This window comes from Eufriesea mexicana, unplaced genomic scaffold (assembly GCF_001483705.2).
Source record: "Eufriesea mexicana isolate 0111107269 unplaced genomic scaffold, ASM148370v2 scaffold4744748656, whole genome shotgun sequence".
Taxonomy (NCBI): domain Eukaryota; kingdom Metazoa; phylum Arthropoda; class Insecta; order Hymenoptera; family Apidae; genus Eufriesea; species Eufriesea mexicana.
In genome coordinates this window covers 128,269-152,308 of record NW_016907987.1, presented here as the reverse complement: position 1 = coordinate 152,308, position 24,040 = coordinate 128,269, and the positions used below count along the sequence as shown (strand labels likewise).

At 35.6% G+C, this 24,040-nt stretch overlaps 3 protein-coding genes across 4 annotated transcripts; 1 reads left to right on the top strand and 2 right to left on the bottom strand.

Annotated features, from left to right (window-relative positions):
- Positions 1-5,300: 5,300 nt before the first annotated feature.
- On the bottom strand, positions 5,301-13,913 carry LOC108552051 (fumarylacetoacetate hydrolase domain-containing protein 2A). 2 transcript variants are annotated; one of them, XM_017906433.1, is made up of 7 exons: positions 13,567-13,913; positions 9,912-10,073; positions 9,242-9,277; positions 6,769-6,985; positions 5,903-6,237; positions 5,663-5,750; positions 5,301-5,570 (listed from the first exon to the last, which is right to left on the bottom strand). In XM_017906433.1, the coding sequence occupies exons 1-7, from the start codon at positions 13,704-13,706 to the stop codon at positions 5,508-5,510; spliced, it is 1,041 nt and encodes a 346-aa protein (XP_017761922.1). In that variant the 5' UTR covers positions 13,707-13,913; the 3' UTR covers positions 5,301-5,507. The 2 variants fall into 2 exon arrangements, with proteins under 2 accessions (XP_017761922.1, XP_017761931.1); XM_017906442.1 differs by lacking the exon at positions 9,242-9,277.
- A 190-nt stretch (positions 13,914-14,103) lies between these two features.
- mRpL35 (mitochondrial ribosomal protein L35) lies at positions 14,104-15,226 on the bottom strand. Its single transcript, XM_017906453.1, has 4 exons — positions 15,152-15,226; positions 14,638-14,797; positions 14,414-14,554; positions 14,104-14,338 (listed from the first exon to the last, which is right to left on the bottom strand). The coding sequence occupies exons 1-4, from the start codon at positions 15,180-15,182 to the stop codon at positions 14,104-14,106; spliced, it is 567 nt and encodes a 188-aa protein (XP_017761942.1). The 5' UTR covers positions 15,183-15,226.
- LOC108552042 (MICOS complex subunit Mic60) lies at positions 15,199-23,624 on the top strand. Its single transcript, XM_017906420.1, has 10 exons — positions 15,199-15,315; positions 15,690-15,775; positions 16,233-16,301; positions 16,610-16,825; positions 16,913-16,956; positions 17,153-17,260; positions 17,509-17,719; positions 17,821-18,232; positions 18,311-18,445; positions 23,325-23,624. The coding sequence occupies exons 1-10, from the start codon at positions 15,271-15,273 to the stop codon at positions 23,622-23,624; spliced, it is 1,626 nt and encodes a 541-aa protein (XP_017761909.1). The 5' UTR covers positions 15,199-15,270.
- The last annotated feature ends 416 nt before the right edge of the window (positions 23,625-24,040 follow it).

The window sequence follows — 24,040 nt, the reverse complement described above, 5'->3', positions numbered from 1 at the left end:
AACCTAAAACCCAATGAACACTTCCAAAACTACCAATAAATACTTCAAAAAGCAGCAAAAATTTTCCAATTATTTTGCATATGTGGATTAACTAAATATTTAAGTAATACTTCGAATGTGTACCATTTACTTGTTTTCTAAACCAAATATCAATATTTAACGGTAATATAACCTAACCTAGAACCCAATAAATACTTCCAAAGCTATCAATAAATATTTCAAAAAGCTATAGAAATTTTCCAATCATTTTCCATATCTGGACTAACCAAATATTTAAGTAATACTTCGAATGTGTACCATTTACTTGTTTTACAAAACAATTATCAATATTTAACGGTAATCTAACCTAACCTAAAACCTAACAAACACTTCTAAAGCTACCAATAAGTAGTTCAAAAATCCACCAAAATTTTTTAATCATTTTCCTCGCGAAAAATACCGAAAAACAGGCAAATAACACGCGACAAGTTCCTCTTTACCTAATTTCCAAAGCAAACACCGATCTCTGAGCCGTTCCCGAGGCAGGAGCCGAACGAAGTGCATTCTTTAAAAGCAGCTCGCCTGGAAAAACCGACCAGAGATCGGACATTTCCACGGAACTATGAGGAACATACGGACGTGCTGGTTTCCCGTGGCGATACTTGACAAACGATGCCCCATAATGTCCCGAATAACAGGGCACCATTGACTCGCAGCATTGTCGTATGGAGCAGCGCGGAACACCGGCCACCAGGAGGTCCCTGACCGGCCACTTACTTATTTTCCCCCATTGTTCTCGATCCTCCAACATCCCTTGTCCCTCTTCCACGTCCAACAATTTTCACGCTCGATGTTTATGGCGCTTCGTGAAACCGTGTCACGTTCCTTTCCCTTTTGCCAGCCTCGGCTCTATTAACCGGTCAGGGTAGCCGGTCCTTTCTCTGTAATGAGATTATCTGCTGGTTACGACCTCGTCCACGTGGAATCCCAGTAAAATCAGCGAGGTTAACCGTGCAGATTTTAGGGACTCTGCGAACCTTACCTTGCAACTCAGATCGGATCTTGGACGATGGTGCGTATGATGGGGTGTATCCGTCATGGGGGTGAATTCTAGTCATCGGATGGACTTCGAATTTTGATTCGAGCTGGTGTGTAATCGATGGTGGCTTCTTGCTCGAGTTTTGGAAAATTGAGAGACGTCTGAAGCGAAACAATGGTGTGTCGAAACTGATTGTGAGTACGAGTTTAAGTTGATTTTTGGGTAGATATATTTTCTATGGTATTTAAGGAACTTTATCTTGATTATCGAAGAGAAATTATGGTGCATCACTTAAGAGAGATATGGTGATGCCAATTATTATTGTGGTCAATTAATAATCCAATAATAATCGAATATTGCTATACTATCCTTTTATGTGTAACATAAAAATACCCAGAGATGTGGTAATGTCAATCATTATTGTAATTAATTTGATTTCAAGGTAGATATATTTTCTACGGTCCTCGAGGAATTTTATGTTGGTTCGTGTAGCTTGGAGAATATTGAAGAGAAATTATGGTGCATCGCTTAAGAGAGATATGGTGATGTCAATTATTATTGTAATTAATCAATAATCCAATAATAATGGAATATTCATATACCATCCTTTTATATGTAACATAAAAATACTCAGGAGTTCTCAAAATATGATATATAGTTATTGTTCTAATTAATGTGATTTAATACAATGATAAATAATAACATGCAATTCTAAATTATAATCTAACTCCTAATATTTAGATTCTTTATAATCTGAAACCCTATTGACAAGTTTCAATTATTTCCATCTTAAAAAATTCATACTCTGTATATATTATATCACAAGACTATAATTAGGGCAATCCTTATTCATCCTCATAATAGAACAAAATTAAAAAATTTTCGAGAAAGAAAAATAAATAAATAAATAAATAGAAATTCATCATCTAATTGAGATGTAGTGATCTTCTAATTTCTTAAAAAGAAATCCTCATAGAAATGTCAATTACTATAATTAATTAATAATCCAATATCCCTATAGCATCCCTTTATGTGTAACCTAAGAAATACCTAGGTGTTCCTAAAATATATAATTACTATAGATTGTAACAAATAAATATTTCCAAATATTGTTCGAATTAATATAATCTAATACAACCCTAAATAATATAATAGACAATTCTAAATCATAATCTAACTCCAAATATTTAGAAACCCCATTGACAATTTCAATTATTTCCATTTTAAAAAATTCATACACTGTATATATTATATCAAAAGCCAATAATTGGAGCAAACATATTCAACCCCATAGCAGAACAAAATTTACAAAATTTTCGATATTTTGGGAACGAAAGTCTAAAAGAAAGGTGGGAAAGAAAAGGTAGATTAAATGAGAAATAGAGAAAATAGAAATTCGGTAACTATGGCGATAAATAAGAGACAGAGTGGCTACGCCAATGCGCGCAGGCCAATCGAAACGCCATTAGTACCCAGTGGCATTAAACGAGCGTGTTCTCGAAGCAGGTAGCCATCTTCCGCGGCGGCTTCCACGAAAATTAACTACTCGCGGTGGTTCGATTCGAAATTCATTAATTTCCCCGGGACGCGGGTACGCGCGCACACACGCTGCCGCGGGACGATCACCCGCGGTGTCCGCTCGCTTATTAATGCGCGGCTCGCCCCGTCTCGAAATCGAATTACACGTCGATGGAATTAGCTTCCGTCAACGAGCCGCCTGGTTGCTCTTTATTAAACCGCTGGATCGCGTCGCTGCCTGACCTTCCGATTTTTCCCTTTGCCAAATCCGCTTCTGAAAATGGCGGACATTTTGGGAGAAGATGCTGCGAATTTTATTTACACCAAATCAAGGAGATCTCGGGAAATCAATTTCGATTACTTTTAATAAGAAAGTTTGAATTTCGAATAATGATACATGTATCGAATTTAGGTTATGTAAGATTATACTATATATGGGCAAATAAGTAGATGTTTGGGAATTTTATGGTATTATAAGTTTGGGAATATAATCTGGGGAATTAGTTGCCATAGAAAAATTCCAACCTCGAAAATTTTGGGCGAGAGGTTAGTTTTGATCACTTTTAATACAAAAGTTTGAGTTTGGAATAATGATATAACGAATTTAGGTTATGTGAGATTATACTATATATAGGCAAATAGATGTTTGGGAATTTTATGGTAATATTATAAGTTTGGAAATTTAATCTGGGGAATTAGTTGTCAGAAAAATATTCCAACCTCGAAAATTTTGGATGAGAGGTTAGTTTGGATCACTTTTAATACAAAAGTTTATTTGGAATAATGATATATCAAATTTAGGTTATGTGAGCTTATACTGGGTGTTTCAAAATTCACGCAAGAAATAATTAATTTTAATTGAAAATTGTAAATATTGGTCAACAATGAAAACGCGTTATTCTTTCGTGTATTGCTCCATTTTTAATAACCCTGAACTGTCAGCTGTCACGCTCTCTATTTTCATCGTTGGCAATACTTTACCACACGAATGGCGCAAAATTCAAATCTTGCGTGAATTATGGGACACCCCATATTATGTTACAGGAAGATAGATGTTAAGGGATTATATAGTAATATAAGTTTGGGAATATAATCTAGGGAATTAGTTGTCATAGACAAATTCTAACCTCGAAAATTATGTAAATTCGAGAATTCAGTTTACGAAAATATTAGGTCACAAATTTGATATTCGATTTCGAGACTTCCAACTCTAAAAGATTCCATTTAAAAAATACCTAAATACAGAAATTAAAAATCGCATTAATTCTCGAAAGAATTAATTTTGGAACCAGCACATTAAAAAGATTTTCGACAAAAAAATTTTCTAGCAAAGAAGATTCTAATTTCAAATATTTTCCTTTAACTATTGTAAAATATTCATAATCTTCATACTCTTATTCTTGTATTCCTGGACCCCTATTCCAAAAACGATCGTATACCCAGAAGAATCCGAGTCCTATCGATGATAGTACTCGCAAACCGGTCTATTCGTTGGGCTAATCGAAATCACGGGTGCCATTAAATCGTGCTGGGGCCGCGCCCTTTAATCGTCGCCTGACAACGTTACGGGCCCGATTTGTCATCCACGAAATTGAGTCGCATCTGCCCCCGGTCCCGTACATGTCCGGCCCGTTCTGCTTCCGAGCTGACAAAGCGGAACCGGAGGAGTGTGCGTGCCGCACGCTCTCACTCACTCACACATGCGCAAGCAGGAGCGCGCGCGCATGCTCCTCGAGGACAATATAATGGCAGCCGGCGAATATATACGGGCACGGACCATTAATATATGGCCGCGGGGGCCATTGTTGCGAATTAGGTAGCATTGAGCGACCTATTGTCGACGACAACCGGGGGCGCCGAGCTGTGCGCTCCGCTGACTGCGTTTTGATGAAGTCCCATGCACGAGACTCGTCCTCTCTTTGTGGGGTTCGTCTTTGGGCTATGGATGCACTGGGTTCTTGGATCACCTCATGAGCAGACCTTCTAGTCATTCGTTGCTCGTTTTTGAATGAGTGGTTCACGAAGAAGGGGTGATTGGAATGATCTTGTCGTGAATGATGTTTGGAGGTTATGCTTGGGTTGGTCTTACGTGGGTGTCAGATTGGAGAGACCGAGGTGAATTAGTTCTCGTAGTTCTTCGCTTGATGGTTACGAACTTCGAGAATTTAATACTGGAAGGTAATATACGAGAGTTGTTACCTGGTTTGAGTGTAAAAGAGTTTGAAGCGTATTAAGGGTTGATGAGGATGGATTGGTCAAGTTTGAGCTTCGAATGGAACTACTGGTGCTACCTGCAGGAAAGTCGGGGAATTAAGATCAGGTAAGTTTGGAGATGGAATCTGTTTTACCTACTGTCGTTCAGTTTCATATGGTAACATACCGATGGAGAAATCCTTTGATTATCCATCGAGGTAGATAATGCAGATCGCTACAGGTTATTGTCCGGCGATAACATCACAAATAACAATTGCAGAAAAAGATCAAGTCCAAGATAACGACTCAAGCGCATTCGTCAAAAAATATTTTAATATAAGGCCACAGAGACCAATAAAAAACAGTCAGTTGATAAAAAAAAAACACTTAGTCAGGCGAGCTCATATTTTTAGAAACAGTGTCGCTTTAATCGTACAAATACGTAAAATCTGTGTGATGTATGGTGATAAGTGTAGCGTTGTCGAGACATGAATATGCATATGTTAGGCTCTAGTTTACTTAATAAATGTTCGATGTCTTTGGTTCGAACATTCTTTTGTTTTCATTACTGTTATCAATTTTTAAATTGACTTGCTGCGTTTTTTGTGTCTCGAATCGTACCGTTCTCTTCGTGTTATCGTGCGTTGAACCGATTTAGAACAGATCATAACTTAACGATAATGTTGCCATGTTGGTTTCGTTCCTGTAACGTATGTTTAGCTTTCCTCGGTACGAATTGTTTCCATACGTTTTCTACGAGCATATCCTACTCGCCAGATCAGAGAACCTTGTTTCTCAAGCGACCCAGACCTTCTATTTCCGTCTCTAACACGTCTCCACGCTAAAAAAGAAGAACAATAAACATAAATTATAAACTTATTAATACAAACTTATTAATACTAACTATTACAAAGAAATTCTCGAGCATAATACCTGTAAGTATTCGGGTGGTTTACGAGTAAATCCTACGCCAGCTGGCGTGCCTGTTAGAATTACGTCTCCCGGTAATAGAGTCATAAACCTATAAGCCACAGTTACGTAATCATTGGAATAGATTGAAAAGAAAAAGAACGCAGACATTCAATAGGACAACGAAGTTAAGTAAAGACTTGAACAATAAAATATAAATAACGTTTCAATAACATACAAGCATAAATTTTAATCAAGACATACTGTGAAATGTAGGCGACAATTTCATGAGGCTTAAAGATCAACTCGCTGGTGTTGCCTTCTTGTTTGATGTTTCCATTCACCCACGACTTCACGGGAAGATTGTTGATATCACAAATGGCTTCCTTGATAACAACGGCTGGTCCTAATGGACAGAATGTGTCCATGCTTTTTCCCAGTAGAAACTGACCACCATTTCTCTTCGATTTTTGCCAGTCACGCGCTGTGATATCCTGCGCCACTGTATAACCGAAAATACAGTCTTCTCCCTCGTCGTTGTTCAACGCCTTGCACCTTTTGCCGATCACTATCGCGAGCTCAGCTTCCCAATCGACTTTCTATCAAAATAATCGCAAGAGAAGCAGCTAATGAATATTTGATAATACCGTGTCAGGTACTTTAGCTACTAACGCTTCGGAATTCTTAATTAATTAACTATGGCGATTAGATAAGAACCGGTATCTCTCGTATAATGGGACTGTTGATTATTTCCTGATCGTTTACCGATTATGCAATCACGTGCTACCAGCTAACTATATCAAAACTATATCGAAACTTTCACAAATTAAATTTGAACATTGTCAATTTAAATTGTAGTTTACATTAACTTTCGTGTATACTAACTACTTTCTGAGTATCAAATCTTCCTAATTCGATCGGTAAAGCAAATGGAAAATTCGGATCTGTCCGATCGATTGAAAAACATGTTCTTTCTCTGTTCACGTGTATCGTTCTATAATTAGTTCGAAAGTCCGCTTATCTTGTTACATAATCGTCTCGAATAAATATAGAAATGGTCATGGCTACGCAATGAGAAATAGAATTCGGTAATGCCAGCCTCTTCTCGGCGCCATCGTTTTTGAACTCACTTCCGAGATCGATGGAAGTATGATGTTGTCACGCGGCCCGATGATATTGCTAGGGAATTTGCTGAAGATAACTGGCGACTCCGGCGGCGACACTCCTTGCTCCTTACAGTGGCCAATATAATTCAGACCAACGCAAGCCAACTTGTCCATCCGAGTAACCGGCGCCAAAAAGTTCACATCCGCTTCTGGTATTACGCTGCGTCCTTGTGCAACTATTCTGCAATTTTTGAACTAATATCAAGAACAGGAATATTTTAGAACATATTCTTCTTTATGACAGAACTGGGCTATGTCTAAACAATCCTCCCCTTTCCAATGAATTTATTATTTAGACTGTTTAATAAATTCATTCACTAAATATATTCAAATTTATAAATTATCAAATCAAATTTACTATTAATTTCACCTGTTTTTAGAGGCCTGAAATGCATTCAATGTTCAACTATTGAAATAAGTTATTGAAATTTGCTATTTGCTGTTTGACCAAACATTCTGCCCAGTTCTGCCTCTGTATAATAAATTATAAATGTTACATTGTTTTGAATACTGTATCTTTTTGCACCTGCGATGACTATGATAAGAAAAATATTAAACAACTCAGCAGATAACGATAACAACGGGTTAGTTTAAAGAACTTTGCCATCCACCTGCACAATACGAGTACAGAGAATTATTGAATTACATAGTTTCTCTTTCGTGGACTAGTTTCACGAGTCAGTAATCGCAGTGATAAAAACACAGATACCGGTTGGCGATTTGAACTCAAGGTATCGATAACCGATAACGTATATTTCAGTTTTTATGAGGTTTTCGTAGCGGAATTATCTACATCGTAAAAATCACTTTACATTGACTGATTATGGGCTATTGTGTTACGAAGAATGTTACGAACGCGACTATGCAATTGCATAACTAAAAGTAATAACACGCGTGATCAATCGTTACCTGACTACTATTCATTTTATACATTTTCTGTGACATTAAAAAATCGGAAAAACGAAGGAAAAATATAAACAGTAAGAAACGCGTTCTGATTCGAAATACAATTAATTGAAACTCATTGACGCGATTGTTGTACACGCAGTTTCATTCAAAAACATTCGGCTCCCATGGAAAATGTTAATCCCGGAGCTTGCAAGTTCGCCAACTGGCACACAAACAAACGAGAGCTTAAATTAATAGCACCAATTGTGTTTGGCAAGTATGTTGAATGGCGCAAAATCAAGGTCACTATAGTCGACAATTTGACGAAGAAAATAATTGACTAGGGCGCCGTTGTTTATGGGAAATTTTTCATCATTCAGGGTTTCCAATAGCAAACACCATGCAATGAGTTATGAAATGTGAAGTGTCATTTGTGATCTGGCATGTTTTGCCTAGTTCATCATTATGTTAATTAATCTTCAGTTGAATTAATCGATGTTACCTAATTCCTTAATTCAGAACTGCATGAAAATATTTATTGCTCTAATACAGCTGATTTTTATCTCGAGTGTAAAGAAGCTGAACAAAGACGGCCAGGTGTAAAACACGACGTATTAACATGGCAAATCGAGACATAAATGATACACAAATGTCAAGCCTTATCGTGAATATTTTGTTTTCAATGTAGCTCCTTATAGCTTCTAAAACAATTAGTCATAGATTATCATTTTAAAACGTGTCGATGCTTAATATAGTACAACAATTGAAGTGCTTACTCCTAACAATTTCTAATGTTTTAATTACTTAACAACTATATTTCATTAGAAAGTCCAACGAAAAATAAAACTAAATTAAAAATCTTGTCTCATAAACAGAGATTGTCCCGAGACAGAAGATCATCAAACAAAAATTCTTCAACAATGAGTATTATACAAGATAAGAAAGATCTCCTACATATAAATTTTCGTTTACTCTATCTTGAGAAATGATTTCTAAGTACTGAAACATTATAGAAGTCCACTTTTACATTTCATTCTTATGCCACCATCATTGCAGCCATTCTTTGACGTTACTCGTCTTTCTAACAAGTTTATTCAAACGGTAACCGTTTGTAAATAAGAAGAATGTGATCGGTAGCAAGAATCGGTCCTCCTGAGTCAGCCAATTAGCGATCTCGACAGAACAAGCTTTCTAATCGCCTGTCGTCCGGCTTGCACGTTCTTTCACTGAAATAAAACATGTCCGATAGAATAAACGATAACACGGTGAGAAACTATTACTTTCGCTACGGAATATCGTCCATGGTGTACATATAGGAGGAACCCTATTTATACCAAGTATCGATAATATTTCTACCATAATATGCAAAATATAAAAGAAAAAATAAGTATAGTATGTGCATTGTGTACCAATTACAGAAACGTTTACATGTACACAGAGAAAGAAACAGGCACAATGGATTAATGGTATTTTGGATAAGCTTCATTTGGACGGATTAAAAGGTGCACAGAGAAAATTATTCACACTGAATTCTTTCAATGGCACGAACCTCTCTGCCATGGTCAACAGGCTCACTTCGTCTTCCCTGGGAACAAAATAGTGATCTATAAGATCTAACAGGGTACCATATTTAGAGTTTTCAGCTTTAACTATTGAAATCGCTATAACTCTATTTATACTATTAATATTTTACTAGGGAACTAAAAAGCAGTTGGAAGCACTCTGTTTACTTTCTTCCATGATATCTAATTTGCATATCAGGTTATTAACGCAGATTGTTTCTTCTAGTAAACAAAATTTTTGTAATGTGATAATTATTCTGGATATTTTGGAAATTACTAGAATTACCAGAATTTTCTTGACTAACATTTACTAATAGTTTGCAGTCTCAAATTATTACTTTTTCCCATTTACTCTCCCCTATTTATTATACTGATAATATTGACCCCCAAATACAGATAAAATGTTCCCAATCTCTCAAAAATTGTAATTGTTATTAATAATCCTCTTCTCAGGCAAGCTACGCTTCTTCTGAAAGTTCTGTTCATTATTGTGTTTCGCAACCAGATATCTCTATTTTTACGTCTATATATTTACACCATTCGCGCGTGCTAATCAATGACACACTGGCACGATAACTCGTGATAACGAGTTCTTTTGGTAACTCTAAATCGTCACATTGGACCCCATGCTAGTACGAATCGCGCAGACACACCTACCTTTTAGCCTTTTTCAACAGGTCGTCACCACCCTCTAGGAATTTCTTCAACGTGTTCGGGATCCGTGAATCCACTGCAGAAACGGCAATTATGTCACCACCCTGAACAAGTTGTACGCCCAAATGCTGTGGTCCGCCATTTTTGTTGGTGAATTGAACGAACCTAAAAGAATTAAATTAAATAAAAATTAATCGGACAATGAATTTAAAAAGCCAATGAATTGATCTATATAACGGATTAACCAAATAATGCACCTATTTGAAGGATCAACTAACATAAATCCTAGTTTGTGAAAATGGTAAATTTAATCTACGTAAATCGTAGATTCACTTGTTGAAGATCTTGTAAATTACGCGAATAACAAATTTATTACAATTGTAAACCTGCCTGTGTAAAATCTACTTATATGATAGATGTACTTAAGTGTAAATAGCAATAATTGTTTACAAGACACGATACATTGATTTACTAATCTCTTATGATAAAAATATCATTAGTCTTTTCTTTTTCTGGAGTGTTTCTAAATATGGAAATATTTTTTCCTCGGATTTCGCAATGTGAATTCGTGATTATAGCAATATTTTATAACATGTACAAAGAGAATTTGAAATTGACGAATCGATTAATTTCAGGAAATTAATCAAAGGAAAATATCAATTAAATTGATAAGTTATCTTAAAATAGTGAATTGTCGGAAATTACACTTAGAGATTATGACAATAAACCCATTCATTATTAGAATGTCGAGTTATCTCGATTCTCTAACTGATGTGAAGTAAATAAGCTTCTGGTTAAACGCGTTTCTCTTTGGAAGAGAAACCGTCAGTACACGTAAAAGTTGTGAACAAAATAGCATTTTGTTATTACCATAGATCGAGATAATATATTATCGAACAAAGAAAAAGTTATTGTACATGAATTATGAATCTCATAAATAATGATAACAAATTGATCAATATTCCAAGTTTTAAAGTCCAATAACATTTTAGCTTTCACTATTGTGTAAAAGTTACTAATTGAAAGACTTATGTTATGCATTTAGATACAGTTATCAATAATGAAAAAATTATACGATAATTATGAATCACATAAATAACGATAACAAATTAATCAATCTTTCGGCTCTTTAATTGCATTTCCAACACCCTAACTTTGACTACAGTATAAAAGTTACTGAAAAACTTTTTGTCATTGTTACAAACTTAAACGAAGTTATCAAACAAAAGAGGAAAAAAAAATTATTATAAGTGACTCATGAGTTCCATGAATAATAACAAATTAACTAATCTTCCAAGTCATAAATTCCAAAAAATATCTCAACTTTCTTCTCCTGAAACAAACGAAGAATGTAAGTATTTAATTCCACTTCCGGCGAATGGTTTATAAATTCCGTTACATATTAATCACCTTATAACTCAGTGAGTTATCAATTTTACAATCTCATCCAATCAATTTTGAAGTACATAATGAAAATAATATTTTTCGTCTTCGATTTTTATAACCGCGATAACATTGTTATTCGTCATTCTGACATTGTTATTCACAGTGTGACGCCACTCACAGAGTTGAACAGGTTCCGTGAAAGTAAAGGCGAATTCAACTCTCGTATGCACTTACCTCGGCCAAATAAGACGAAGAGATCTCTCAAGGTTCGTCGTTATTATACCAAATGCGTGCACACGGGTGGCACGCTATTGCTCGAAAAATATCACCGATCGATACTGCTCAATCGATAAAGGGCGTGTCTATGGGGGAGCTTTTACGAATTCAGTGTAGCAGTTTGTATCTTAATCGATGTCCTTCGTGTTTTCGTCGATTCTTACGTGTAATGGAAACAGGTGGACGAGGCAAGGAATTCTGGGAAATAAAGGAGATAAATGTTACTGACATTTTCGTTTACTTGTATTCTAATGATAATGCATGTAGAAATGTGCAAGTGGTACGTGATAAGGATACGGCATCAGCGACATATATATATGCGAATATTTTTATTTTCTAGTATTCTAAAATTTGGGTCGAAAACAAACGATAAACATATAATGAAAGAGTAAACAAGTATCTGAGATAATGATCGTTTGTAAAATAAAAAATATTATCGTGTAAAGTAACGATAATAATGTTATAAAAGTTAATGCCGAATGTAAGAATATTTCTTGCATACATTTGCAATTAATTATGCACATGATTCACTGTTGAATATACGTAAATATAATTAAAACAGTAATAATTTAACGCCATTAGATTCAGTCAACAAGTTAATCCCTAGGTTACGAATTGGAGCGATAAATTTTCAAAATGTTTAAAAAAACCTACCTGATTGGTTAACTAGAATATAGATTTGAAAATTGTAAAATGATCAAGACAAAATATAAGCTTCAACGCTTAAATTATTCTCGGACACGACTGGACAAATTTATTGGTGACCCTGCTGCCATCTATATTGCATTCAGCGAGAGTTTATATAAGATTGCTACCAACCAATAGAAAAATCCCATAAGTAAAAGTATTCGTGCAAAATCATGTGAAGAATATAGAAAATATCTCTAAAGTGATTCACAGAAATATATTTCTATTGTTTTATAATTATGTTAATTTACAGAATAAGTGAAAGTCTTAATAGTGCCTGACAAAAGAATTATTCTATTTAGCAATATGAACATGATCAATTTATACCTGACTACTACACTTAAAACTACATTTTGTTTCGTGAATTTACATAATACTAAGAGAATTGTGTATATTATTCAAGTGAAAATTGAACAAAAATTTTAAACGAGTTAAATATCCTAAATATATATGAATGCATAAAAAATGCAAGATATGACAGTATTATTGAAAATAATTTTAGACTATTCAGTCGGTATGTATCATTTAGTTATGCTAACCATTCTATATTATTACCATTCCAACTTTCCTTAAAAAATAATACCACATTTATGTTAACCCTTCTTCCGGCGTATTTGCATGCAGCTACCTTCAGTACGAACTGTGCTTTACAAGCACATAAATTCGGATTTGTTCACCGTTGATGACATAATAATCATTTAATCGAATGTATTAGAATGTTTGAATAGAATTAATCATTGATCAATATTGACACGAAATTATCGTACTACTCAATGAATCAACTTCAAGCAATTATTTAATAAATAGCCTAAATTGATTTAGAAATCGATACCAAGGCGTTCATTAAAACATAAAAATGCATTTTCAATTAATCTTGTCAATCCCTCTTTTATATGTCACTACTCTTCCTCTTTGATATTCTATTTCACTTTAGACAATGTCTAAAGCATTTAGATCGTGCAAATTTGGTATACTTTCATTTTTATATTTCGTACACTTGTGCCTCTCAAACACGTCGTTGAATCAAAGCACACCATGTTCCCATTTACATCACGAGACTGTGACGGAAGAAGCAAACATATAATCGTGTGTATTAACACCACGAACCACTTTTAACAGGCAAATCAATTTTTCTGAGATGTGATATAGTAAACAAAATATCATATAAAGGCTGTGCACCAGAATAGGCCAATCAAAAATGCCGCGCGAAATTCGATCATCTTACAAGACTACTTAAAATGCAATATTTAATCATATTAATGAATTTTTTGATACTATGGAATTAAATTTTCGACTAAATTTGACTCACCTCATGTCGACTGCGCCACTAGTAGAGAAATTTCTGCCGGGTGTGCTCGTAGCGAAATGCGTGTTGGTTTTCTCGGCACACGAGTTTCTAAAGGCGAAACAAGTTCTACTAAGCAATCGCAATTTACAACGATAAGGCATTTTTTTCGTCGATAAAACGACTGTTGACTTGATAGGAAAGTAATGTTGTGAACAACTTCAATGGAAGAAAAAAGAATAAGAATGTTGCCGGCAAACAAAAAAGATAGAGTACTCAACACGAAAGATGAACTACAACTGAACACATTGCGCCACTCTAACGTTGTTGAGTGGTAGTAGGGGAGACCACGTGATCGCGACAAAAAATAATGCAGCTTCGAAAGTGTACTTGGTAATCGATTTGATTTTCAGTCAATACACGGTGAATTAACAAGGTGTCATAATATTACTAATAGATTTTTGTATACTTTTATTATTATTTCTAATATTTTTATTTGGAATACTTATATTTTTTTAATCAATTAAATTTTTCAATGAAGTTTGTATATACTGTATTTTTTTAGTATTCTTTTGGTTTTCTTCTTGTTATAGAGAACTCTTCACGTGTATGGTATGGATTATAAGGATCATCTACATAATAGTGCGGTCTTTTCCAATACATTGTTACCATTTTGTCCAATAAAGTGGACTGGGATGCATTGCAAAAAACATGTTGTCTCAGTTCACGTCTTTTCTTCAAAGATTTTTTCCATAGCATACTATGACGTCCAGCTCGAGTTCTAATCCATATTCCCCTATAATTTAATAAAATACATTATATAATGTGCTAAATAGCAAATACAATAATAAATATCATATTAAAATCTTACCAATTTAATCTATAAAATCTATTGAACACAGCTTTCACAGTTTTCCTTTTACCTTTCCTCAAAGAGTATTTTATAACTGTTCTTACAGGAGTTATTGTAGGTACTAAGATTGTTGGTGTAACACTATTAATGCGTGATTGACTATAAATTTGAATTATTATTATTCATAACATTTCATATTAGTTTATTGTTACGTAATACATCATGTCATATGTTGTACGTACCCAAATATTGGTTTTTGCTTCATATTAACAACACTATTGAAACTGTTAATTGTAGGAGAGAATACACCAAAGAATTTCTGTTGAATACATTGTGTGATAGGAAATTGTTTAGGTATTAAGGATCTGGTTGCATTGACAACATTGGCATGTGAAGTAATGCCTGAAATATAAATATACAATAAAGGTTCATTATATTAATAATAATCAAGCCATAAGATTTGACAACGAAATTAATTTAAACTATAAAACATGATATTAATTGTTTCGTTAACAATTTTATGTAAGTTTAATTAACGCGCCAATGTTTACGATTTCACCGCGTTCCTTCTGTCAGAAAATTAAAATGGTTCGTCAGTCTAAATGAATATAACCTATAATGCATGAATTTGAAAAGATTATCTTATAATGGGTAATTGAATTCGAGTACATAATAGTTTAAAATGAAATCACCGAACTACCGTTCAATATAAAAATAATAGTGCTAATAAATTCATAAAAAGTGTCTGTTACATACCTCGAATAACATTACTAACAATACGCAACATTCTTCTATTCCTACAGTTCCGTCGGTAACCAGCTGTTTTGTACCGTCGTTCCCTTTTTCCTTTGGCTGCCTGACCGGCCACCCGAAAGATGTTCCGAATTGGATTAAAATTTCCGTGCAACGGTCTAAATAGGGTACGTAAAGTAAGTAAAAAATAAGAAATTGCATCCTTGTGGGTTTGATAGTTTTGTATTATGAGAATTTAATTAAAAATATAAAGAAATTGCAGGAGAAATTGTCATTTACTATGTGCTGAAAGATGTTACTGTCGCGACATTACCTATAATAATATTTGATATTTCGTTATTATTTGCTGTTATTGTAATGAAACATAACTCGTGATTTATAAAAGAAATCATAATCATGTCATAATGACACTGTTTTCATAAGTTGTCAGTGAATATTCCTGCAAACAAGACCAAGGTTGCCCGCCTCGTGTGACAAGATGGCTTAAATTTAACAGCTTATATAATTCCAGACGATCTCATCGCGACCGTTGCTTTTTCAGATCAAAAAGCATGGATCTTCCAGACTGTATTTGACAACTAGGTGTTATGAGACACGTGCACGAGTTAAATACGACTCGGAATGGAGGTAAGGACATGAATTTTCTGATTGTTTGCTAACGCATTTCTACAATTGTCAAACTTGTCATCATTTGAATTGGTCATGAAAAAAGCCTTTAATTGTTATTACTGTGATCTTGGCTAGCAGGTTCTGTAAAATAAAATTTACTATTTAAATCTAGAGTTTATCTTTCATTTTCATTTAGGTTAGGTTATGTTTATTATAAATAGTTTATCAATGCATTTGTAAGTCTTACCGAATTTACAGAAATTTTTTTATTTGCATTACTGTAAAGTTATTACAAAGTAATTATTATTTTTAACAATTGTATGACATATATCTTTAAATAAATAATATGATTAAGAATGAATTCATGTATATTCGATTGACCAATTTTAAGTAAAATATTGTAAGTACTATATTAAGTAATAAAGATAAAGATATATTTGTAGGTACCATTGAACAACAAATCTCATTATTTTAGGTTTTTCAAGGATGTCAAGTTTATGTCTAAAATACCTGGTCATAGATATTCAACTAAGTCATCGAAAAGGTATTCATAGAGCATTATTATATCATGTTATGTAACAAAATTGCATGCATACTATATAACTATAATTATACTTGGTTTATTTCAATTTTACACATTATTTATATTTTAATTAATTTACATTTTGTTTAACAATTATTTCTATTTTAAAAATACAAATACAGTAAAATATAATGTAAATATGTAAATTATTATAATCTACATAGTCTAAGTTAATAAATTGTCTTATTTATATTGATTCAATAAAGTATTATTGTATTTAAATATCTGTTAAATATATTTAATGTGATTTACAATACTTATTATTAAAGTGACAGAAGTAGAGGCTCAACAACAACATTAATAACTCTGGCTACTGTGGCAATAGGCGCATCAGGTGTATTGTATTATGCAAAACATGATCCAGAAGTACGTGCTACTCTCGAAGGTTGGATACCTGGTACGGACAAAGCAATTCAGATCATCTTTCAGGAGAAATCAACTTATTTTGAATTCATACGTACATGCTTCGAAACACTGCAACAAACGTAAATCTGACTGTCATAATATTTTGATTTTCAGTCAAATAGTAATAAAAACTATTTCATTTTTTTAATTTATGGATTTTCTTTTAGATTAATAAGTGCTCTTTTTGGAGAAAAGTCGCAAGAAGAATCAGGTCAGAAAAAATTAAATTGTGTGAATTCAGAAGATTATATGCGTGAGCCCCATTATTAATTCCTAAATCCATTTCCTTCCTTTCTTTTTTACTAAAGTCACTAAACATAAAGTTGTATTATATAAAAAAATTGTTTTATTTAAAACAGTAATTATTTTGTTTACTAACGCTTGATAATAACATGTATGTACTACAGCACCAAAGCCAGCTTTTGTACCACTCGTTGATAAGAAGGAGCCACCTATTAATGATCCTTATACTGAAATACGAGTAAGCAAAGAGAAAGGCGAAGAAATCGAAATTGGTTGGTTTCTAAGTGTAAGAGGTCTAAATATAAAGTAGGATATTCTAGTGTACGAATTAAAGGAGAAGTGTGAGTGTATACATGTAAAAAATGCTAACGAAGTAAGGTGTGTAGTTACTTTGTAAAAAAATTCTAAATGGAGCCTAAGAATTCGCATTTTACATTAGAAAATCCTTCTAAGCCTGTAATTTTATGTACTAACCTTTACATATTTATATAACAGTAAATTTTACACATTATACTTTCAGTGGCCGAAAAACCTTCACCACCAGCTAAAGATGTACCTAAGGAATTAATGCCAAAAAATTTGGTCGAACTAGAAACATCATGTGGTGAAACTGCGTCCAAAGCTATCGCAGCTTACCAGAAAGCAGCGTGTGCTATTCAAGATTATAATCAAGATGTAATAAAAGTTGTGGAGAGTGCTAATGTTACTGTTGGTAGCACAGTCTGGAATAGGTATTTCTTTTAGTACATATTGCTTTATAATTTTTCTTTGTTTTTGTTGAACTGTTTTTGGTTCAAAGCATTTGATTGTAATAAACTATTTCTAATTCTAGATTAAAAGATGCAACAGAAAAGAGAAAGGAAGCTATTAAAGAGGCAGAAGAGCATGCCAATGTAGCATTAAATTCGCTCAGGAAGATGTATGATTTAATGGATGATCCTAAATTTGAGGCGCCGTCGCATATGAAAACAGCTGCTCGAAGAAACATTAAAAAAATTTTAGACGATGTGGATGTAGCAAAGAAAAAATACGAATTGGAAGTAGAAAGTGGAAATATGGCTGAGCGTTACTGGAAACAGGTTAAAGAGGCTCGGGAAAATTTCAACGAAGAACTTCAGATATTATTCCCAGATATCAATATTCAAAAAAAGAAATTGGCCATTGACGAAAATGCCTTTGACTTGTTTGTCTTACACATGTACAATAAAGTAAACAGATTGCAGAAAGAATTGGAGAAATTGAAAGTAAATATTGGCGTAAAATATGTATGTATTCGAGTATAAAATTCAGTCTGTTCAAGTTCGGGTTTTATTTTGTTACAGACAATTAACGGGAGCAAACTGAAAGCAGCATTAAAATCATCGGGGGATGTAGCGACTGAGGAACAATTGAACACCTTGGTGTGTATGGAGTTGGATTCGGAGAAGCTGATTCTTGAGGATCAATTTAACAAAAAGGTAAGAGATTTATCTTTATTCTACCAACTCCGGATAACAGGGAATGTTGTCGTATAGTTACTTTTATATCTAAAATGAAATGCATACACTAGATTTTCACGTACTACGCTATCATGCTCGCATTATCTCGTTTATCGTATATCTCAATGAAATAACGTGAAACTTTCGGACGAGACCGAGGAAGATTCAAAACCGTGGCGCAACTGGCCGTTCAATAATTCATGCGTAATAGGAGAACTTGGAATTTATGCTTTCATGCATCGTTCGTGTGAAAATTATGTGGAGAACTTTCAGGGGATATTTGCAAACCGCACATAAAAATAATGATGTCGTCGTTAATAACTCTGCCAAGATAACACGTATGCTCGTTATCGAACCATATGAAACGGGGTACAAATTAATACGAGGAGCCCTCCAATCGATAGCTGTCTCATAAAAGCAAACATCGAGCCCGTGATGGTACATACAGTTCTATGGTATACGGATAGAATTTGGCATTGGAAAAGGCCGTGGTGCATGCCGTCACATACTTTGGCGTTATGTGCGGCTGCACATGGGATGTGGTGTATCCCATATCCTTGTGTGTACGGATACGAATGTATATCTGTCCGTTTGGTAAAGGATGAAGGGTAGAGAGAGGTAGAGGGATGATTCTACCACCCTTCGGGCTTTTTATCTATTTCCATTTGGCCCACCGCCAATATTTCGCTAGCGGCAGGCAATATTATCTCTTTAGACTAGTCTTGCGGTATATCCGGTATGCACGCGCCTAGTCACACCGAGATATCCTCGCTCAGAGGAATCACTATGACTTACTGTCGTCATAGTTGTCTCCGGAGTTGGTCCTTTGCCCTCGATTCCATTGGGGCTACGAGTTGTGGCTCAGGCTAGGTCGTAGCAAGAATTAGGGACGATAGTGTGTCTATTCACGTACACAAAATATGTGGACCTGTTTATTTAATTGTTTTCGTGGTACATATTTTACTTTATATTGCACAAAATTTTACTTTATTATCCGGAGTATTTTGGAGGATTTGTTCCTTTCTCGAGGGATGCTTTCCACGAAGGCAATGGATACTCTGCTAAAGTATGCTTCTAATTAAGTGTTAATGTAGAGTGTGGTTGAAGTATGATTTAAACTGTACCTTTTTAAGTCTCGTAATAGCTGAAATCGATATACAATTTGTTGAAATTTACCGTTGCATATTTAATCAGGAAAATTGACGAATTCATCGCACACTAATAGCCTGCTCGCAAATTCTCTGCAATCTCCTCGTTTCGGAATCTCGTGCTTTAATCAGTTCCACTGTGAATCGACGCGAGTGCAATAAATTCGCGACGAGTCGTAAAACCGAGGACGTAAATCGAGAATCGCGAGTCTTTAGAAGAGCTCTTTACAGGTTCTACATACCAAGCGTTTCGCGATCTCGACGAATCTGCTATTTCTCGACGAATGGCACCGAAATCTATACACAACGAGATCTGTTAACGCGCTATGAAGCTATGAATCCGGGATCACGACACTTGCTCTTCCCAGACTCGTCTGCAAATTCCCGAGATTTTAAAAGGAATATGCGAGTTTTGAAACGTGGAGTGGAAGATAGCTAGTCGTGAATAATTTGAGGCGTGTCCTAATCGGGAGAATGTAGACAGGGTGACGGGAAGAGAGAATTTTTGACAGAAATTGCAATGGACTGGCCGTAGAAGAGCTGGCCGCGATGAAAAGGTGGACCTTACCAGATTGTTACTTAACATTCTCGCATAAAGTATTCCTTCTGTTCGCTCAGAAGAGTGTCGCGTTAACATCCTACCTGCCTTTTCAAAGGTTTTCAATTTTCACCAAATGAGGAGCAGAGTTTACGCCCATGCGGTTCCTTTTTAGTTAACAAATCGCTACGAGAGCGTGTTTTTCACGCCAGGCTTCTGCTATCGAGCGTTTAGCATCATTCTTTATGGATGTGGAAAGGTGTTCTGCATTCTTCTTTGTTTGTACGTGTCCCAAACATCTTCCTCGATGAATTAAACATTCACTGGGCTCGAATTTTTGGCGCCGTTCAAGCACAATCCCTGATAATTATTCGACGGGAATATTGATCTGGCATGTCGATGGAAACATGAGTCACGACACGATTCTCATTTCTTTGTGCAATGTTTGCCAAAATCTTAAGAAAGACCCTTCTTACCGAAAATATTCGGATGTTTACATATCCTATTTCTAGAAAGTGATATATACGTGTTAAACCGAAATATTTGGAATAATAACGCTGTGTATAGCAAGAAGGACTCTTCAAGATTAAATTAGTAAAATTAACATGGTTAATCACAAAATAAGAAGATTCAATATGGCGAGAATCCACTGTTTGTTGCTTATGACATCGTTAAGGCAATCTTCCATTTAACTCACTAGCGCCACCACGGTCGGTAACTCCAATAAATACGAATATCGTGTACGTCGTTGAATTATTGTGTATTTTTACTATCATATCTGCATGTATACTATATTTATACTATGTAAACGTTACAGTTTAACGTATATATTTCTGGTTAACGTGGTTAACATAGTAAATGTGACGGTTTGAATATTTTTCCGTGTTCGAGTGTATTCCAATTCCCGAAAGGAAAATCAAATATCCAAGAACCATCTCGGATCATTCAATCTTCCTACGTTATCGCGTTCCAATAAACACACCGTCATAAATCTTATAAATACCTCTTAGAATGAAGCCACCTGACGTCCTCGCTTTCACACAGGCTCCGTATACAAGGTGAGAAAGCGTACTTCACAGGTCGTTCCGATCTTTAACGACGACTGCCATGACGTCGATCGTATATCCGGTTTTACGACGGAAGCATCGGACTTTCGCAAAAATATCGCCTGGACAGGCGAGCACCGACGCCAGCGCCCCACGCGGAAGCATTAGCGCGTTTCCGGTCTGGGCGTTCGTAAATCGCGGAATTCCCTGGTCGCAGGCAGATGTAATCGCGCGACGTTTTCGATCTTTTTCCCCTTTGCCGTGTTCGAACGGTATCGATTGGCCCGTGTGCCTTCTGCTCCCATTACAGGTCATCCAGGCTTTATGGCCGCAGCGTGGAATAATTTAGGGCCGGCCAGCAGGCATAGCCCGGCAGAAAAATTCCCCGCTAACGCGATTTCAATTCGAATCTTCTGCTTCCCGTGGCTGATTTATCTCGGAGATGAGACTCGGGAATTTGGACCAACGCTGTCCAAATTAAGGCCGAAGATTGGGGTTAAACAGAGTAGAATGGGACAAGTGGCTGCTTACACGAACGATCCATCGAGTGTTTCACTATTACAGTCAGACCAGAAATTAATTAATCGATATACTAGTTTTGCCTAGATAATTCTAAAACTAGCTGAATATTAATTAAAACTAGGTGTCACTGGGCAAGGTGTCGCAGTCGTTGGGATAAAAATTGCGTTTCGAGGAAATGAGACAAAGAGAGACCTTTGTAATTCAAAGTTCCACGAGACAATAGGGAAAATCCTCAGAGAATAGGAAAAATTTAATTGTGCAGAAATATCTAGATTCTTCCATACTTACTTTTCTCAAGACCTGGTCTAAGTGTACTTCTGTTCAGCCAATTGCATGTATTTCTATTTGGACAGACGTGTCGAAGAATATATCAAGAAACGTGTCTTGTCTGAAGAATTTTGTTAAATAAACGCCTTCGAATAATTAAAATTGTCATCAATTTTCTTGATAAGAGCCATTTTAGAAAGATAGGATCTAAGTAAAGGATGTCGAAAGAGCAATCTTTCTCCTAGAAGTCCTAATCATCCAACTTCTAATTACAGTTCTAAATTCCTCATCGTCCATGTTGGATAGGATAATGAAGAAAACTCGCGAATACTTCCGTTCTTCAAAGTGCATCGAATGCGTAAAAATAATAGAGAGATTTCGTGATTAAATTCTGAAAAATCTCCAAGATCTCATTCGGGCTTAGACGGAAGTGCACTATCGTCAGTCAGAACAGGATGTCTCGGGATTTTCATCCACGAACTCGGGAGAAATAGCGATTCTCGAGTCGTTAATGGTTTACGAATTATGCTCGAGGCTCGGGTTGACGAAATTGTTATTCGATAGTCGTGCTGGACGTTGATTTGCTATCGTGGAGATCGATTGGCTCGAACACGGCCAGCGAAATGTCCAGACGTCATGAAGAATGGCCGTACACCGGATGCTCGCCTTTTTTATGGCGCAGCATTATGTCCCGGTCCTTTTTTGTTATAAAAATGGCTGGGACACGATTTATGCGCGTGTCGTTTCGTTAATCTTACTGTTCTATCACTGTAGAGGTCTCTTTTAGAAATTTTATTTATGCTCGCGTAATCCCTTTTCTTTGCCGCGCTCCTTTCGCGATAAAAATGTGGGGAACTTAAAGTATGTGGATTTTAAATAGGGGAATATTCAGTGGAATTATTTTAGAATTTACGTGGAGGTATTCAGTACTCAAATCTCTGATCAGGTGACCTAATATTATAACCAATATCTAGCACGCAGTAACTACCATATAATGTTTAAGTACCTGCAACTAACAAATAATAACTCACCTGAGAACTCAGAACTCAGAACTCAGAACTCAGAACTCAGAATTCAGAACTCAGAACACAGAACTCAGGACTCAGGACTCAAGACTCAGAACTCAGAATTCAGAACTCAGAACACAGAACTCAGAATTCAGAACTCAGAACACAGAACTCAGAATTCAGAACTCAGAACACAGAATTCAGGACTCAGGACTCAAGACTCAGAACTCAGAATTCAGAACTCAGAACACAGAACTCAGAATTCAGGACTCAAGGCTTAGAATTGAGGACTCAAGGTTTAGAATTCAGGACTCAAGACTCAGAACTTAGAACTCAGAATTCAGGATTCAAGGCTCAGAATTTAAAACTGAAGACTCAGAACTCAGAATTCAGAACCCAGAATTCAGGACTCAAGGCTTAGAATTGAGGACTCAAGGTTTAGAATTCAGGACTCAAGACTCAGAATTCAGGATTCAAGGCTCAGAATTTAGGACTGAAGACTCAGAACTCAGAATTCAGAACCCAGAATTGAGGACTCAAGGTTTAGAATTCAGAATTCAAGGCTCAGAATTTAGGACTGAAGACTCAGAACTCAGAATTCAGAACTTAGAATTCAGGACTCAGTACTGAGAACTGAGAATTATGAATTAAGCAAAAATAAATAATATGTTACAAGCAGTAATTTGTAAATAATACCGAAAGATCAATGACTAACACACGTCTGACAAAGCACCGTTTTATACTACTAACGCTCTTGCTTCAATTACGCGCAGCCTCGCATGACTTAGGTGACTGTTATTTATTTATTACAGCGTATTCTGTCGTGATTAACCCTTTGACGACGTGATAGAGGTTGGATAGAGAATATTCGTCGCGAAATTCCGCGTGAAAACGCTAGTCAAAGTGGCGTAACTTTGACTTTCAAACCTAATTCGTGCCCCGGAGGCCCTCTGTCGCTTTGAACAAGGGGTTTCGAAGGAAATTCGGTTCGGGGATAGAATATCGAAGTGTCAAAAACCTCCTCTGTCGTTCGAGGGCTGCCCTTT

Excerpts from the sequence above, each read along its gene's own strand:
- LOC108552051 (XM_017906433.1), bottom strand. The coding sequence starts at position 13,706 with ATGCCTTATCGTTGTAAATTGCGATTGCTTAGTAGAACTTGTTTCGCC. Across the intron at positions 5,751-5,902 it reads ATTGTCGCCTACATTTCACA|GTTTATGACTCTATTACCGG; the intron begins GTATGTCTTGAT and ends TGTGGCTTATAG. Across the intron at positions 5,571-5,662 it reads AACCACCCGAATACTTACAG|CGTGGAGACGTGTTAGAGAC; the intron begins GTATTATGCTCG and ends CTTCTTTTTTAG.
- mRpL35 (XM_017906453.1), bottom strand. The coding sequence starts at position 15,182 with ATGTTGCGTATTGTTAGTAATGTTATTCGAG. Across the intron at positions 14,555-14,637 it reads AAGCAAAAACCAATATTTGG|TCAATCACGCATTAATAGTG; the intron begins GTACGTACAACA and ends TCAAATTTATAG. Across the intron at positions 14,339-14,413 it reads AGATTTTATAGATTAAATTG|GGGAATATGGATTAGAACTC; the intron begins GTAAGATTTTAA and ends ATTAAATTATAG.
- LOC108552042 (XM_017906420.1), top strand. The coding sequence starts at position 15,271 with ATGTTCCGAATTGGATTAAAATTTCCGTGCAACGGTCTAAATAGG. Across the intron at positions 17,720-17,820 it reads GGTAGCACAGTCTGGAATAG|ATTAAAAGATGCAACAGAAA; the intron begins GTATTTCTTTTA and ends TTCTAATTCTAG. Across the intron at positions 18,233-18,310 it reads AAGAATTGGAGAAATTGAAA|ACAATTAACGGGAGCAAACT; the intron begins GTAAATATTGGC and ends ATTTTGTTACAG.